Below are 17,533 nucleotides of genomic sequence, written 5' to 3'. Positions count from 1 at the left end.
AGGGTATGCCTTGCAGGTTAATTTCTAACCAAGATTGACTTTTGCCATATATTGCTAATGATTGAGTCCTCACCTTTACCCATTCAGATTAGGAGAAGCTATGCGCATCTTCTGCGGGTCTCACGTTCACAATCTCGCCAGTTTTTGGTCACCAAACAGAGGTTTTTGACTAATATCTCAAATGGTCGGATTCACCCTAACACGATCAAAGATACATTTTTTTTAGTCCCCTTGAATTGCATACACTCGAACTTAGTTCATTTGTTTTACTTTAGTAGAGGTTTTGGCCCTATCGGGCATGAGTTGACCAACTATACTTCCCTTATAATAGTTTGGATTGGCCAAACCCGTGATTTTTCACGTACATTTATCTAAGGTAACATTAAATTAAGACAGAGGTAGAATAGACATACCCAAATTTAAGTTGGTCAAGCAACGCGTTTGCTGCCCTAAACGGAAAAACCCATCTCTGCAATACAAGTACACTTGAACTAGTGCAAAAGTATTAGCCGTCGCTATTCTGACGCAAACTTGCGGGAGCATACGAATCCAGTTAATCTACTTGGGAGAACAAATTAAGAGTCAGTCAGAATAAAATCAAACATTTACAATTTATTGACCAGGTAATGAAGCAATAATTCAAAATCAAATTCATGAGAATAAAATCATCAGTTAATCATATCATAACAACAATTCAGAAATCGAGGAATTTGTAGAAACTATTACTTGGCAACGAGAATTACACACAGTGGTTGTGTGGGTAGTCAAGCTACAGACTCCCGGGACCTTTTTGCTAATTTTCCTTATAAACAAATTTATTTCAAATCAAATAAAGAAAGGCATTTATTAATTCTTCTGAACCATTTCAATTTAATGCATCCTTACTGAATAAAAGTATTAATTATTTTATAATATATAAAACATTTTTTTTTACAATTTTAAAATGGCATGCATAAATAATGAGAAGGATGGCAAGAACATATTCATATGGATTTATTGATTTAAAATGTATACTGAATGGGGTGGATTGTAATCCACTGCTGCTTCAATGTATATGTAATGATTGATTATAATGAAGGCATTAATCAATATTTTTCCTTCTAAATATCAAATGAGTTGAATGACTTCTCTAGAGATTTTACTTTGTTATAAAAGTTAGCAGTGTGATTACTGAAATGTTCTTTTCATGTATTCTTTAATGTCTGTATTTGATATCTGAATGCAGTAACAGTACTCCAGCTTCCAGAAATGAAATAGGGACTTGTTTTGTGTTTGAGAAAGGTCTTCAACGTGTTAAAACATATAGGGGTCATTGAAGCCAATAGTTTAAGGGACCATTTCTTTGTTAAAGCCTTACTTTCCAGTTAGACTAAAGTTTAGCTATCCTTGAGGGAAAGAATGCATTATCTTGATGTTTATAGTCAGAGCCTGGCCAAATCCAACCTTGGAAAAGCTGTGTGTTGGTGTGTTTGTTAGTCTTCTTGGTTACAGGTTAAAGAACCACTGGCATTATTGGAGATTGACTGAGTTGTTGTTCTGGACATGCTGGCGGCCAGCAACCCAAATCTGCGACCTGGAAGGTCATGACGTGCCTAACTTCAGCTGCATAATCGATGGAGATATGCTTCAGTCTATCTGTATATGTGTGGAAAATTACTGTGTTTATCTATTTCTTAGCCAATGAGAATCATTCATCCTGTAAGCAATGACGTAGCTTAGACCTTGGAAATCGTATAACTGCTGTGATCTTTGTAACTGTAAGCGGGGCGGCCTACGAACTCCTGTGCACTCTTAACCCGAATTAGTTGACTAGATTAGTTGACAGGGAACCCTAACTTTTTACACAAGCTGAAACTAAACATGTTGAGTTGTATTAACATATAATCTTATGTAGGTGCAGTAGACAAAACAAGTTTACAATAGTAGTTTTTACTGAAAATCATGAGTTCACATTCTTAAACTTTTTGAGTTTAGGTGTACTATTAGGTACCCAGCATACATTGCATCATGAAGCTTTTCATTTTTCATGACTTTTAATCTCTATTGGTGACAACATCAATGTGCAGTCATCACTGGATCACTTTAGGTTTTTAGCTATAATTGTGCCTTTTTAGACACACAGGTAAAGCAGCCAGATATTAACTAATTTTCAAATGTCAAGGGCAAGAGCCCAACTAAAGCCAACACTTATCACCATTATGGTGAATATTTTTAAATTAAATTAAACAATAATTCATCAAAGTCTAAACCTCTGTTAATTCTCAATACCGTCTGTTGCCGAGGCCTGTGCTCGTCCAGCCAGGTGTAGAGCCCCTAGGAAGCACGTTAGACGCGGGTCTTTTCACGTGACCAGGCAGGTTTTTGAATACCAGTGGTTTCTGCCTTTTGATTTGTGATGTGGTGTTTGAACCCCTCCCCTTCCTTATGAAACTAAACATACCAAGTAATCTCTGCTAAACTTGATTAGTGCAATTCATCTTTCAGCTAAATAGTACAAACAACTAATGTTGTTTAGTAATGATAGCAGGTTTTTACAAAACATAAAAGAATAAGTAATGATCACTCGTAAGTTTAATTAGAAACAAAATCTGGGTTTACAGTGTGTGAGTCTTGAAGCTGACTTCTGCTGATGAAACTGCAAACTATCTTAAGTAAAACTTTATTTTTTTATAATTCTGACTCTGGGTCTTCATTCTTCATATCTGGTTCTGGGTCTTTGACTGTATCAACCTTACAATACATTACAAGAGTTGCTGTAGGAGTTAATAATGCGTAAAGTAAAGATTTTAACAAATGTGGCTGTTTTCAGTCAGAACCAATTCTTTCCATGTAGACTGGAGGTAAGTTTTTAAGGCCGGAGCACATTTCTTGCGTTTATGCAGATTATAATCGGTGATAGGCATCATACTATACTTTAAATGACCTTGTACATTCATTAGTTTATACATGTAAAAGTCCCAGAGTGTAACCATTAATAAAAGGAAGCTGTGGGTAATATTTCTTGCAGATAAGATGCCATACTGCATACACTCCACCCCCACTCCTTTATTTCGTGTGAGCGCAGAGCTTGTATGGCAGAGGTGCTTGTGTGAAGCCCACCTGGCTCTCCAGACTGGGCTCCTCACCAGAAGGAGGGCTGAAACTGAAGGTCTGAAGGAGGATAGTGAGGAAGATGAACAGCTCCATGTGTGCTAGGTACTCTCCTGGACACTGCCTTTTGCCTGTCAATGTTTATCACAGTTGAACTAATGCATCAAGGTCACTTGGCTGAATTACACTTTTTACAGTCTTGTTACATTTTTTGCAGTCCAAAAATATGTTTTAACAGACAGTTGCGGTTGACTAAGATACAGCAGAAATAACCAATAGATGAACTGCACCTGCTGAGAAGGCGAAAAAGGCATTTCTTCTGCAGAACTGCCCCTCGGAGTCTAGAAAGTGTCCAGGTTTAAAGGTGTCTGGTGTTTCCCATTCATGTTTGTCATACAGCACTGATGTCAGATTAGTGATCACCACAGTCCCCTTAATTCAGCAAAGAAATGTTAAATATATAGGATATAAATATTTAAACATTAAAAATAACACAATAATCCGCTTTTACCTTTGGTATTAAGTAGCCACCAAGAGTTGTGTCCTTTCTCGCAGTTCTAGCCATATTAAGAGGCACAAGGTTTGATTTCCTGAGAACTTCATGAATGAAAGCATTGGTGTAAGGCATGTTTGCCTTATCGGACATAGTAGGTGGACGGGAGCCAATCACCTGCTCGATCTCTGCTCTGACCTTCTCTAGTTAAGGAAACATTTTAAGAACATTGTTGAGAAACAGCAAGGTGCATCAAGTAGCAAGGCTGTTTCTGTCCATTATTACTGTTCATGATAAGAATATTATATTATTGTACTTTGAATTTCCGGGTACTTTATCAGGAAAAGCAGAACCCATCGGAGTGTGTTGGTTGTTGTTTCAGTTCCACCCTCAAACAAGTCCACCATGCTCCACACCAGACTGCCAATATTAAACCCTGCCTCGCTGTCATTCTTCCTCTATGGCATAAATGAAGCACAAGAACATGAATAAGCAGTAATTTGCTTAGTAATGAAATTAGTTCAAGAACATACTTGGGTACATCACCCATTATTGCTGAAGAACTCTTATTTTATCTTGCCATGTTTTTACCTTCTCAGTTTCTGTCAGGTAGGTATCAATATAATCTCTAGGATTGTCACTGTCCCAGTCTGCTTTGTGTTGCTCGACCTTTTCTTTCAGGAAGTTTGATAACTCCTGATAGTTTGAGATTATTGTCTGATGAGGTCCTGGCAACCACTTCATTATACCCGGGAAGGCATCATACAGCTACAAAAAAACATGACATCTTGTTAAAATGATGAGTAATTTTCATGGTGATAATGTATTTTAAGCTTTGATGTTTTGTACTCCTATATTTCAACTAAATATTTTCCTAAATATGAGTGCTTTAATATCCTTTAAGTGCTCTTTTAAATGCAAACAGTATCAAAAAGTTTTTAGTTTTTTTTATAGATAAGCTATATTTTCAACAGACTCTACCTGGTTCCACACAGATCCTGTAAGAAACACTGACTCTGCACTCGTTTGTAGACGCTTCTGGAAATCAACATCATCATACTCATATCGATGTCCGAACACCAGGTAACCGATAACATTGGCCACTGCATTGTTTATTTTAACCAGGGGGTCAAAAGGGCAGCCTGTGTGTCAGAGTAAAGACATTGATAGAATGATACATATGTATTAAATATTTAGGTATAAGACACTACAGAAAACTCTTTTAAAATTTCGCTTTCATATGCAAGGCCTAAGATTTGAAAGTCACCTGAGATAATTTTTGTTCTTAATAAATGAAATGCATGTCAGTGCAACTCTAATTGCCCTGAAAACTGTTTCCAGAAGGGGTATTTATAGTGATGCCATAGAAGAACCATTTAGGATTCCCCAAAGAACCTTTAGGTGGACAGTTATTAGAAGAACCATGTTTTTCTTAGCGTAAAAAAACAAACATTTTAATAGTCAAAAGAACATTTTTCCATCTTTTGTGCAATGGAAAAATTCCAAGGATGTTAAAGGTTCTTCATGAAGCCATGGATGCCAATAAGTTACCTTTATATTTAAGAGTGTTTATGAGCACTTACCCTGCTCTTCTTTAAAGGCTCCACACAGGAAGTAGCACTCTCGTTGAATATGTTCTTCTAGAGTCTTCCTCCCCTCTCCAAAGTTTTTCAGGTGACTCATGGCAAACTGCTGTTGTTTCCTCCATGAGTAGCCATTGTTAAAAGAGATCCCTTTCTCAGTCAGGAGTCAGCGTCAAAGATAAGAGAGGGAAATTGTGTTTAGGCCTGGTGTACAAGCTAGTTCCCTTTCGAACGGTCACTTCGTATTGCGTAGCTATACGCAGTGGGGAAACTCCTTTTCCTCGATTTACTGAAGCCTATATGTAAAACGCATTTCCAGCTGCACAGCTAGCACACTGAGCGTCTGGCACTCTCATAGGCTGTGCTGCAGCAACTGCACATCCAATGGCGCGGGCGACTCTGACGTGCGACCAATGAGCTAGCCCAACGTCAGAGCCCACCGAGGGGGCGTGGCCTAGCCTATATAGACCCCCGAATTAGCCATTATAGCAGAATTTTACTCCTTCAGCGACAGTACACATGTCCCTGAGCTTTCTACTGTTATTCACCGTCGAACAAGCCTTTTCAGCCTGAGCGAGCTTCTCTTCAGCAGACTTCGCCTGCACGCTGTTGTCTCCTGACGCCGTCTCACCTGTGGCTATCCGGCAACAGCCTATATCCTTTGTTCGAAAGCTTTGTGTTTTATTTCAGATGCCTCGTTAAGCCTGCGCCACGTGCGGAGGCCATCTGCACGAGGCAGACCAACACTCGAGCTGCATTTCCTCCCTGGGGATCGACCACGCGGAGAATGCACTCTCTGCCGGCGGATGTGCGGCCTGCGAAAGCATGCCTATCTCCGTGCTGCGCAATCGGCTGGCTCTCTCTCGAGATGGCGATGCCGCTGCAGCCACGCTGTCTATTCCAAGGAAGAAGAAGCGTCGCAGCCAACGGCAACCGGAGGATATGGAAGTTGGTGAATGCACGTCCCCTTGTGCTTCACTTTCACCTACTCTGACGACATCACCGGTCCTGTTTGTAAGAGACCAGCGCCCTCCCACCCACGTGGAGGGCCTCGTCTCCTTCGGCGGATCTCTCGAGCGCGGCGACAGCATCGCCGCTTCGGAGGATGAGTGGCCGGGCTCTCTCGACCCTGTCACCGCTTCTCAGTCTGTGGCTAGTGGTTCAGCGACCAGGACAAATTCCGACGCCGAAATGCTTCGGATCCTGACGAAGACCGTCGCGGACCTCCAGCTAGAGTGGGCCACGCACGAGGAGCCGCCGCGTAGTCGGCTGGATGGATGGTTCCTGTCGGGGCGCCAGCAGGCCCCTCGTCACAAACCAGCGCCATTTTTCCCCGAGGTCCACGAGGAGCTCACCAAGTCCTGGTGCGCTCCGTACTCAGCACGTGTGGGATCTGCAGTTTCCGCGACACTCTCCTCTGTGGATGGCGCAGCGGAAAAGGGTTATGAGTCTTTGCCGCCCCTCGAAGAGGCCGTGGCTGCTCATCTTTGCCCGAGCACTGCAGCTAGCTGGCGAGCTAGAGCCTCTCATCCCAACAAACCCTGCCGAAACACCTCAGCCCTAGCTGGACGCGCTTATTCCGCCTCCGGTCAGGCTGCATCGGCCCTGCACGCGATGGCCGTGTTGCAGGTCTACCAGGCCAAACTCCTCCAGTCTATGGACGAGGCTGGCCCGGACCCGGAGGCCTTTCGAGACCTGAGAAGTGCTACATACCTAGCGCTGCATGCTACTAAGGCTACAGCACAGGCCATCGGAAGGAACATGGCGAGCTTGGTCGTGCTCGAGCGCCATCTTTGGCTTAACCTCACCGAGATCAAAGAAACCGACAGGACTAGATTTCTCGACGCCCCGGTTTCCAGCTCCGGTCTCTTCGGCCCGGCCGTGAAGGGATTCTCGGAGAGGTACACAGAGGCACAGAAAGCGTCCCAGGCTATGCGACACTTCTTATCGAAACGCTCGAGCTCCACGACCAGCAAGCCCAAGCCACCGCCTTCGCCTCATCCAGCCAAACCGGTGAAGCAGGCCTCTCAGCCCCGCCCCGCGGCCGCTGATAGCCAGTCAAGGCCCGCGAAATATGTGCACAAATACCCACTCAGTATGTGCACAAATCACATAATAAGGGTATCAGGTCCCCCAATGTTAGGCGGCCCGTCCCATTCAGTGTGTCATGCCCTAGCCACACGGGCTATGGCCTGGCAAGCCATCCCCGGTGTGTCGAGTTGGGTTATAAACACTATAAAGCGAGGCTACTCGCTCCAATTCGCTCGCAGACCCCCGAAATTCCAGGCGGTTATCGAGACGTCGGTGAGAAGCAGCGTGGGTCACGTGCTACGCACCGAAGTTCAGAATTTATTAGCAAAAGGAGCGATAGAGTCAGTCTCTCCCGCGCTAATGTATTCGGGGTTTTATAGCCGCTATTTTCTAATTCCAAAGAAAGACGGCGGACTCAAACCCATACTAGATCTGAGACATTTGAACAAGGCTCTCACGAGACGGCCTTTCAAAATGTTAACACTCAAACAAATTCTCGTGCAAGTTCGTCCGGGCGATTGGTTTGTTACAATGGATCTGAAAGATGCATATTTTCATATTCAGAAATATAAATACAAAAATTTCGGCCTCGTCACAGGCCATTCTTGAGATTCGCCTTCGAGGGGAGGGCATATCAATACACCGTTCTGCCATTCGGTCTGTCCCTGGCACCCCGCACATTCACAAAATGTATGGTTGCAGCGCTCTCCCCACTGAAAAGTCAGGGAGTGCGCGTGCTGAATTATCTCGACGACTGGCTGGTGCTGGCGCAGTCGAGAGACGAACTGATAGTTCACAGGGATTTGATTCTCAGCCATCTAAAATACCTGGGGCTCACAATCAATGTGACCACGTCCTAGTCCGTACGGACAACATGTCAGTGGTGGCCTACATAAATCGCCAGGGTGGCATCAGGTCAGGCAACCCACAGCTATGGCGAGGGAACTCCTCCTGTGGGCACAAGCCAGTCTGAGCTCTCTGAGAGCAGCGCACATCCCGGACGTCCAAAATCTGGGCGCGGATATGCTCTCATGGGGCAACGCTCCCCTAAGCGAGTGGTCCCTGAACCCTCAGACGGTCAGTCTAATATGGGAGATGTTTGGTGAGGCCGAAGTCGACCTTTTCGCCTGGAGAGAAAAAACCCACTGCAGGGTGTTCTTCTCGAAGAAAAGGGACGCACTGGCTCATCCCTGGCCCAGCCGCCTCCTTTATGCTTTTCCCCCCGTTTCGATGATCCCACAGGTCATCGAACGAGTCAGGGAGAGTTGATGCCCAGTCCTTCTGGTGGCTCCTCTCTGGAAATCCAGACCGTGGTTTCCGGAGCTGGTTCAGTTGTCAGACACGATCCCCTGGCCTGTTCCAATGAGGAAGGATCTCCTCACACAGGCCAACGGAACGATATGGCATCCCGACCCGATTTATGGGCCCTCCATGTGTGGCCCCTAAACTGGTACCCGGGGTCCTTCCTGACAGAATCTTGAGCACTATCTCTGAAGCAAGGGTCCCGTCTACTCGGCGCCTGTATGCTTTGAAGTGGTCGGGTTTTTCCAGCTGGTACTCGAAAAATCAAGTTGACCCAGAGTCATGTGAGGTATCTGTGGTACTCTCCTTTCTGCAGGAGCTACTGGACGCAGGCCGCACCCCGTCCACGCTCAAAGTTTATGTGGCAGCCATCGCAGCGCATCATGCTTTGGTGGCTGGCCACTCACTGGGAAGAAATGACCTGGAGGTAAGGTTTCTTAAAGGCGCTAGGAGGATTAACCCCTCCAGGCCCCCTTCGGTGCCGCCTTGGGACCTCTCCACGGTCCTTAGGGCCCTGAAGGGACCGCCTTTCGAGCCACTCCAGTCGGTTGATCTAAAACCACTCTCGCTAAAGACTGCTCTCCTGTTGGCATTGGCATCTATCAAGCGAGTGGGAGATCTGCAGGCTCTCTCTGTGAGTCCTGCATGTTTGGAGTTTGGGAAGGATGACTCCAGAGTCATTCTCAAACCTAGGCATGGGTACGTACCCAAGGTGCTCTCAACGCCGTTTAGAGCACAAGTTAGTACGCTATCAGCCCTTCCCCCTTCGGCTGAGGATGGGGAGGTTAATCTTCTCTGCCCTGTTAGGGCGCTGAGAATCTATCTGGAGCGTTCTGCGTCTTTTAGACAGTCAGAACAGCTGTTTGTCTGCTTTGGTGGCCGATCTAAGGGTGATCCAGTCACGAAGCAAAGACTGTCTAGATGGATAGTGGATGCCATTTCTATGGCCTATACATCAGTGGGTCAGGTTTGCCCTATAGGTGTCAAGGCCCACTCGACTAGAGGCATGGCCTCGTCATGGGCTTGGTCATGGGTTTTCCCATTCAAGATATTTGTGAGGCGGCCGGCTGGTCCTCGCCTTCCACATTTATGAAGTTCTATAATATGGAGGTGCCTTCCCTGCAGGCGAAGGTACTTTCGGTATGATTAAGACCCGACGGTGTCTGGTCTTGTCTACAAAGATTACTGTGCATAATCATATACATATATATATAAAACCCGCTTAGGCCGGTTATAAAATTGTGCTAATAATCCCGACAGTGTCTGGTTTTGTTAGTATATTCTGTCGGTTGTACTGACTCATATATATTTTTCAGGCCCGACAGTGTCTGGTCTGTTATGTATATAAATATATTTGTTGGGTTCTGGCTTATTCTGTTAGCTCAGGGGTCCTGAGTTGCAGGGCAACCAGTTACTTAGGGTGCGGCGTTTTGCATGGCGTCCCCACTGCGTATAGCTACGCAATACGAAGTGACCGTTCGTAAGGGAACTACTCGGTTACTATCGTAACCTCAGTTCCCTGAGAGAGGGAACGAGTATTGCGTAGCCGGCCGCACTATAGTAACTGGTTAAGTTGTCGCTTCAGTCGTATAAACCTGCTATAATGGCTAATTCGGGGGTCTATATAGGCTAGGCCACGCCCCCTCGGTGGGCTCTGACGTTGGGCTAGCTCATTGGTCGCACGTCAGAGTCGCCCGCGCCATTGGATGTCCAGTTGCTGCAGCACAGCCTATGAGAGTGCCAGACGCTCAGTGTGCTAGCTGTGCAGCTGCAAATGCGTTTTACATATAGGCTTCAGTAAATCGAGGAAAATGAGTTTCCCCACTGCGTATAGCTACGCAATACTCGTTCCCTCTCTCAGCGAACTGAGGTTACGATAGTAACCGAGTAGTTTTCAAACAAAAATAGTTTGTATTTAAACACTTTGCTAATCTGCAATAAAAACTGTATAACTGAATGACAATAATCATCTATCTTGCTACTTTGATTCCATACTGTAGATGTATTATAAACAAGCACTTTGTGTTTTCTTTCTTTAAAAAAAAAAAAACATTGGTCAGCTTATTAGTGGGTGCTTGCCAAACATGTAGGCCTAATTTACCACATTGGAAGAGGCTGACAGGCTCTGTAAGAACATGCCTCACAATGGGGTAAAAGTTGTACCCCTGGGGTTGTATTTTACTACAATGTGGTAAATCATGGTAAATCATACTAGAATGTGGTATATCATAGTAAATCATACTAGGATAGGGTAAATCACAGTAAATTATGGTTACTATAGTAAATCTTTGTAAACAATGATAAATCATGGTAAACTATTGTAAATCATGGTAAACCATGCTATCAATGTGGTAAATCGTGTTAGCATCATGCTAGCAATATAGTAATAATGCTAGCAACATGCTAATCATGCTAGCATCTTGCTACAACATGCTAGTATGATGCTAGCAACATGTTACTCACTCTAGCATCTTGCTAAAAAATGCTAGCATGATGCTAGCAACATGTTAATCACCCTAACATCTTGCTAAAACATGCTATCAACATGCTAATCATGCTAGCAAACATGTTAATCATGCTAGCATAATGCTAATTATGCTAGCATAATGCTAAAAACATGCTAACCGAGTGGTGAGTTTTTCCACTGCAAGCACCCACTCACATTTTCTTCAGGAAATGTACATTCTAGTTGGTATTAAGTTACTAAGTATATATATTTTTATATTTATATATATAGTAGCTGATGCATACACCTACCTCTGCCTTTATAAAGTGTGTCAAATAAAGGTGAAATAGGGCGGTCAATGAAGTTTTCCCCTTGAGTGATCAAAACCTCCTTGACTATTTTAAACCCAGAAACATACACTATTTTATCATTTCCATTTCTGAGGCTGAAGATGTTCCCATACTTCTCAATCAGCTGGAAAAGTAATTGGATTAATTTAAACAAGTAGCACATGTGAAAATACAAATATCATTTTTACATTATTAAATCTAAATGTTATTCGATTATTTCAGTGTCTTAATTCAAGAGTGCCTTACCTGGTCCACAGTTTTATAGTTAACATCAGTGAAGACATTTCCTAGGATGGGTAGTGGCCATGGTCCTGGTGGAAAATTTGCTGGATTTTTATTTCTGATCATATCTATAAGCAGCAGCAGTAAACAAATCAAAAACAAGCAGCTTTTAAAATCCAGGCTCTCGTATAAGGAATATAAAATCATGGCTGAGTCCATGGACAACAAACTCTTCTGAAGTAAACTTATTTCAGCCTGACTGTTGTAAAAGGGTGTGAGAGAGAGAGAGTTCACAAGCACTTTTTATCTGGAAAAAAAAGCGTTAATGTGGGTCTCAGTCAGCAGCAAGGGGGCATACAAACGGGTTGGGAGCCAGTATGTAACTATGTTATGTAATGTATGCCTAAGTTTATACTATAGTTTCCAACAATAACACGCCCACGCACCCCTCCCCCCCCCCCCCCCCCCCACTCCCCCCAATTCAACCTCTGTATGAACTAGTACTCTGCATTCCAAAATAATCTTTACCAGGAACAAGTCATGAATAATGACTGAATTAATACAGTTGCATTAAAACTGCAGACTGAAGAGATAAGCCACACATGCATGCTGACAGCAGATATGAACATCTGTGTTCTGAACAGTGTTAAAGTGTTTTAGTTATACAGAATTGTTCTTGATGCATATAATAGCAGTCTACGTACATAAAATTACAACTAAAACGTAATATGTTTAATGCACCATATGAATGCTCATGAGTACTTGCATCTGGAGCCTTTGTTTCTGAACGATTAAGTAGTCGAGAGGGTTGGGAGAGGTAATAAGACACCCTTGTTTTGCTCTTTCCCTCTTATTCTCTGCAGAAACGTTGTGAGATGTACTGTAGGCCTAATATGTGCTGCTCCATTTTCAAAATCGAAGAGGTTTTTAAATGTAAACTTTACTTTTTTTAAATTGCATAAAATTAATACAATCCATTAGACTGAACAAACAAACCCACTAAAATGGGACAAAAGAATGTGGACATCCTGCACACTATGGAGGGACATTTATCCAACCTAAATAAACAAGCACACACACTGAATCTAAAAGGGAGTTTGTCCCTGCTATGTGCAGTCTGTAGGCCTAAAGTCAAAATGTTTCAGTGTTCAAGAGGAGGAGGCCTCTCATGGGTCTGGAGCCCCAATGTTACGTAATACCTTAGCTGTTGTTTAGTAATGAGCCTGTGACTGAAACATTCCTTCACTTGGTTATAGTTAAAGTAACTAAAAGAATATTTTTTGTGTGCAACCAATCGAATCATGTATATCTTTTTTGTATGAAACAGAGATATATTTTTATGTACGTTCAACTCAGGTGTAATTTATTTACATGACAAATAGCACTTCAGTAAACCATTTACAAAGTGAATTAACACATATGGATACATGGACATTTATACATAAAAAAACAAGTCTGCAATACAACAGTTGACATTTATGTATTCATGTATTTGGCAGATGCTTTTATCTAAAGCGATTAAGACTAGCCCCGCCCCTTTTCATTGCTGCGCTCGTTGTGTTCCTTGTGTTCTAAGATCTTTTAGATTTATGAATGTTTTAAAATCTTCCCAGTCTACTTACATTTGTTATGGATCCGCTTCAAACATCACAATGCTGATGATAAGTTTCATCAACTCTACAACAAGTAAATTTACTTTGACAGCGATGCCATAGAAAAATACAGAGCTAGCCTATACCGCAAAAACGTAAGTTCAAACACAAAATTCTAAAGATGGCTGAGCACTTAAGGTTTATACACTTTATCAGTTCATACATTCCCTGGGAATTGAACCCATGACCATTGCTAGTGCCATGCTTTGCTGTTTGCTCTACAGGAATTCTAGCTTGTAATAATGAAGATTATAATGATATTGCATTTTGAAAAATGTGAAGATTATAGTAAAATAAACTATAAACTAAAAGTTAAACTATAACTTGTGGTGTAGTTACGGTTGATGTTCAGCCAGAAACACATATCAGAAAACATGCTTTATGTCTGATTTTAATGCTTTTGTTTTGTTCTAACGTGAGGACACACAAATGCGGAAGGGAGAAGGAGCATTTGTGAACCATATCTCGCCCTCCAAACTGGGTTCCTCTCCTGGACATTTAGAGATGGTGAATTGCTGCAGCAGGGAGGTGAAGAACAGGAAGAGCACATTTCGAGCCAGCTGCTCTCCCAAACACACTCTCTTACCTGTAAGCAAATGCCATACGGCAAAATTACACCTCATATTGTGGCATTGACAAGAAAAGAAAAACTAGAAGTATGGCATTGCTACTATCCTAGGACAAATTTTCACTATGGTCACAAGAGTGTTTGTTGGATAACAGCTTGAGAGTTAATTCATTCATTGTGCCAGAAAAAACTACTTTGGCTACTAAATAATGCATCATAACATCAGTTAGTTTATAAAAGCATATTGCCCTCTTAATTCACTTCATTTAGGTACATCGAGTTTAATTAGTGTGTGCTTGTCTTGCTCTTGTGTATTTAATACCAGATGTTAAAAAAATAAATACAAGCATATCACTTTTTGAGAAGTCATATCAGGTGGTCTGTTTACAAAATATTACCTGCTGAAAATGGTATGAAAGCATCTCTCTTCCGAAACTGGCCATTTTCATCCAGGAAGTGTTCTGGGTTAAAGGTGTCTGGGGTTTCCCATTCATTTGGATCATGCAGGACTGAAGACATGTTTGTTGTCATAGAGGTGCCCTAATAAAGATAGAATGAAAACCTTTTGCATTTATGCAGCATCCAGTACAGAGACAATGACTGGCTGCCTTAAGAATTCTATGCCAACATTAGATTGTTTTCTATTAAAATACCTTTATTTCAACCAAGAATAGAATAGAATAGAATAAATACCTTAGGAATGAAGTACCCCCCTAGTGTTGTGTCTTTAGCAACTTGTTTAGGGAATCCCAGTGGAACAATATCCCCGAATCTTTGAATCTCATGGATAACAGCATCAGTGAATGGCATATTATCTCTGTCAGCCAAGCAAAGTTGACGTGACTGTCCAATCTCCCTGTCGATCTCTGCCTGGACTTTTTCTGAATGGGGAATTCAAGTTAGTCTTAAAGTGGGGACATTTATGTGCCATTTTCTGTAACCAGTAAATAAAAACTGAAACCACACTAACCCTGTATTTCTGGAAATTTGATCATAAAAAGTAGACCCCAGCGTAATGTAGTAGCAGAGGTCTCTGTCCCGGCCTCAATCACGTCTAGGCAAGATATCACTAACCCTTCTATGTTAAAACCAGCCTCAGGATCACTCTTTTTCTTGAGGGGGAGGGGGTTGAGTATTGAATTATTCAAGGGGGGGGGGTATTGATTTATTCAAACTTTCAATAAAAAAAATCACACTTTCGTTACCTTTTCCATCTCGACCAGGTAGTTGTCTATAAAGTCCCGTGGGTTTGAAGGGTCCCAGTCCTCTCTGTGTTTGATGATCTCTCCTCTCAGGAAGTCTGTGATCTTCTTATAGTTGGAAAAAATGGTCTGGTGGGGGCCAGGTAAATATTCCAAGAGCCGAGGACACACATTATACAGCTGTAAGAGATGATATAGTGGGTGATGAAAATTAGTTTTTTAATTATAATTAACTAGGAAGTTAGAATATTAAAGTAGTGTCTAAAGATGCTGTCATGAATCAGTACCTGCGCTCTAAAAGTGCCTGCTAACTGAACGCATTCATTGTCAAGACGCAGAATTCTTTGGTAATATTCATCATGATAGTCGAAGCGTTGTCCAAATGTCAAACAGGCAACGATATTTGAGACAGAACTGTTTAAGGTGGCCATAGGATTGAAAGGCCCTGTTTGGGAGAAAGCATGAATATTTATCAAACTGGTTAATTGTTTTCATCCTTCTTTGCCCCAATGGACAAAAATACTCCAATTGATAACATTTAGTCTACCTTTTTCTGCCCTAAAAGCATCACAAAGGTAGACACACTCTTGCTGGATGCTGAGCTCAAGGACTTTCTTCCCCTCTCCGAAAGTCCGCAAATGGAAGGCAGCAAACTTCCTATGCATCCGCCACAGGTATCCATTACTCATTGTTAAACCTACATAAAGTTTGATTATCATTAAGAAATCACCAACTCCATTTGAAAATAAAAATTGGTTTCATTTTAATCATTATAGTCAGTTTACTTACCAAGTCCCTTATAAGTTTTATGAAACAGTGGGACAATTGGGCGGTCAACGAAACTGTCAATCTGAGTAATGAGGGCCTCCTTTACCATTTTATATCCAGACACGATTATCATTTTATCACTGCCCACTCTTAGGCTGAACACCTTCCCGTAGACATCAGCCAACTGAAATTCAAAAAATAAAATAAAAGAAGCATAAAGCGCTATCACCGTTGCCTCGATGGTGTACACTGTCTTTGGGCGGCTTGCTGAGGTAATAGCCATTTTAGGATTGTTTGTGATTGGTTCTTAGTGACTTAGGAGTCCTCTTGACTCCTAACTTTTCACAGATTTAGGTGAATGCTTTGTGAAATACTCTTAGACCAAAAGTTTAGGACCAACACGTTTCTCCTAAATCGGCAAGTTTGGAGCTACTTTTTTAATTTTTTGATTAAATTTTTTTACATAGCGTTTCAACTTAGGAATACAAAGAAAACCAAAGAATACCACCATAACAACCCTTACAAAAAACAAAAAAATAAAAAAAAACATTGCTAAAAGAAAACATAATCAGAGATACAATGAATTATTTAGAAATACACTATTTAGACTTGAGGAAATCCACGAAGGGTTGCCATATGGTTTGGAATTGGCGATGAGATTTTGACTCCAAGGAACGTATCCTCTCCCGTTGTATGACATGAAACAGTTCATCCAACCAAGCTTTGAAAGGTTCTAAAGATTTCCAGTTTAAAAGTATTGTTTTTTTCGCAAGAGTCATGCTCATCAATAGAGGTCGTTGCTGAGAGTTCGGAAGAGTGTTTAATGTCTCAGAAGATCCATGAATTGCAAGACCATGGTCTGGCTTAACCTCCTTTTGAAAAACTTTTGGGGAAAAAAGTTAGGAGCTACTTTTAGCTTTAAAATTTGTTTGTGAATACGGCCCCAGGCACATTAATATAGTCAAAACATGTTTTAAGTACAGAAACAAGAAAGTAAATGAAATTATTCCTAAAAACAAATGTAAATTGACAGACATGCAAATTCTAAACTTATGAATTTAGCTACTACCTTATGCATGGTCCTAAAATCCATCTTAGTGAAGACAGTTCCCAGAAATGGCAGAGGCCAGGGTCCTGGGGGGAAATTGGAAGGATTCTTATTTTTGATAATATCAGCAATGAGCAGAAAAACAAAAAATAAAATGATCCAGCTTTTAAAATCAAAGCTGTCAAATAAGAAGTGTAAGAACATGGTGGTAGGGGAAATGGCAGGTTCCCTTTTTTTTGTTTGAGATCTGTGGTAAAGTACTTATGTACAGGACTGGGAAATGTAAACACTGGAGGGGAGGAGTAGAGGGATATTACACAACATCTGAAGGGATACTCCAGATTCCAGGAAAGACTGACAATGAGACCCCTATGAACACAAATTTATCAAGAGTAAAAGTTAAAAATGTAAAGATATGAACATGAGATAATATGAACACACGGGCAATATATATATATAATTATATTACTATGCATGTTGAAGATTTTTTTTTTACATATAAGGTTTTATATATATATATATATATATATATATATATATATATACATATAACCTTATATGTAAATGTTTTTTTCTGCAACATGCATAGTAATATAATTTGGCTATTCTTTATCTTTTCCCACTCTTTCATATTCTTTGGTACATTTTAGTATGTACAATCATCACAAGTTCATTGCAGAGTTCAAAGGGAAATCTGCACAATTGTTAACCTGAATCTGGTCACATGCATGTGCATGCTTATGAGCCAGTCTGGGCCCAGTGGGCCTGTCTATCTGTT

At 41.7% G+C, this 17,533-nt stretch overlaps 2 protein-coding genes across 2 annotated transcripts; both read right to left on the bottom strand.

The window, feature by feature from the left end:
- Positions 1-592: 592 nt before the first annotated feature.
- Positions 593-11,846, bottom strand: cyp2ad6 (cytochrome P450, family 2, subfamily AD, polypeptide 6). Its single transcript, XM_077221096.1, has 9 exons — positions 11,542-11,846; positions 11,257-11,419; positions 5,167-5,316; positions 4,565-4,725; positions 4,175-4,351; positions 3,900-4,041; positions 3,602-3,786; positions 3,381-3,522; positions 593-3,221 (listed from the first exon to the last, which is right to left on the bottom strand). Exons 1-9 carry the CDS (start codon positions 11,734-11,736, stop codon positions 3,046-3,048), a joined length of 1,491 nt encoding a protein of 496 aa, XP_077077211.1. The 5' UTR covers positions 11,737-11,846; the 3' UTR covers positions 593-3,045.
- Positions 11,847-12,851: 1,005 nt separating this feature from the next.
- Positions 12,852-17,078, bottom strand: cyp2ad2 (cytochrome P450, family 2, subfamily AD, polypeptide 2). Its single transcript, XM_077221095.1, has 9 exons — positions 16,777-17,078; positions 15,729-15,891; positions 15,487-15,636; positions 15,227-15,384; positions 14,943-15,119; positions 14,708-14,849; positions 14,431-14,618; positions 14,136-14,277; positions 12,852-13,755 (listed from the first exon to the last, which is right to left on the bottom strand). Exons 1-9 carry the CDS (start codon positions 16,957-16,959, stop codon positions 13,580-13,582), a joined length of 1,479 nt encoding a protein of 492 aa, XP_077077210.1. The 5' UTR covers positions 16,960-17,078; the 3' UTR covers positions 12,852-13,579.
- Positions 17,079-17,533: the final 455 nt, after the last annotated feature.

The sequence above is a fragment of the Siphateles boraxobius genome, unplaced genomic scaffold (genome assembly GCF_051911475.1).
Source record: "Siphateles boraxobius isolate OS27281-9 unplaced genomic scaffold, OSU_SipBor_1 8, whole genome shotgun sequence".
NCBI classification, from domain to species: Eukaryota; Metazoa; Chordata; class Actinopteri; order Cypriniformes; family Leuciscidae; genus Siphateles; species Siphateles boraxobius.
This window is presented reverse-complemented; position numbering and strand designations above follow the sequence as displayed.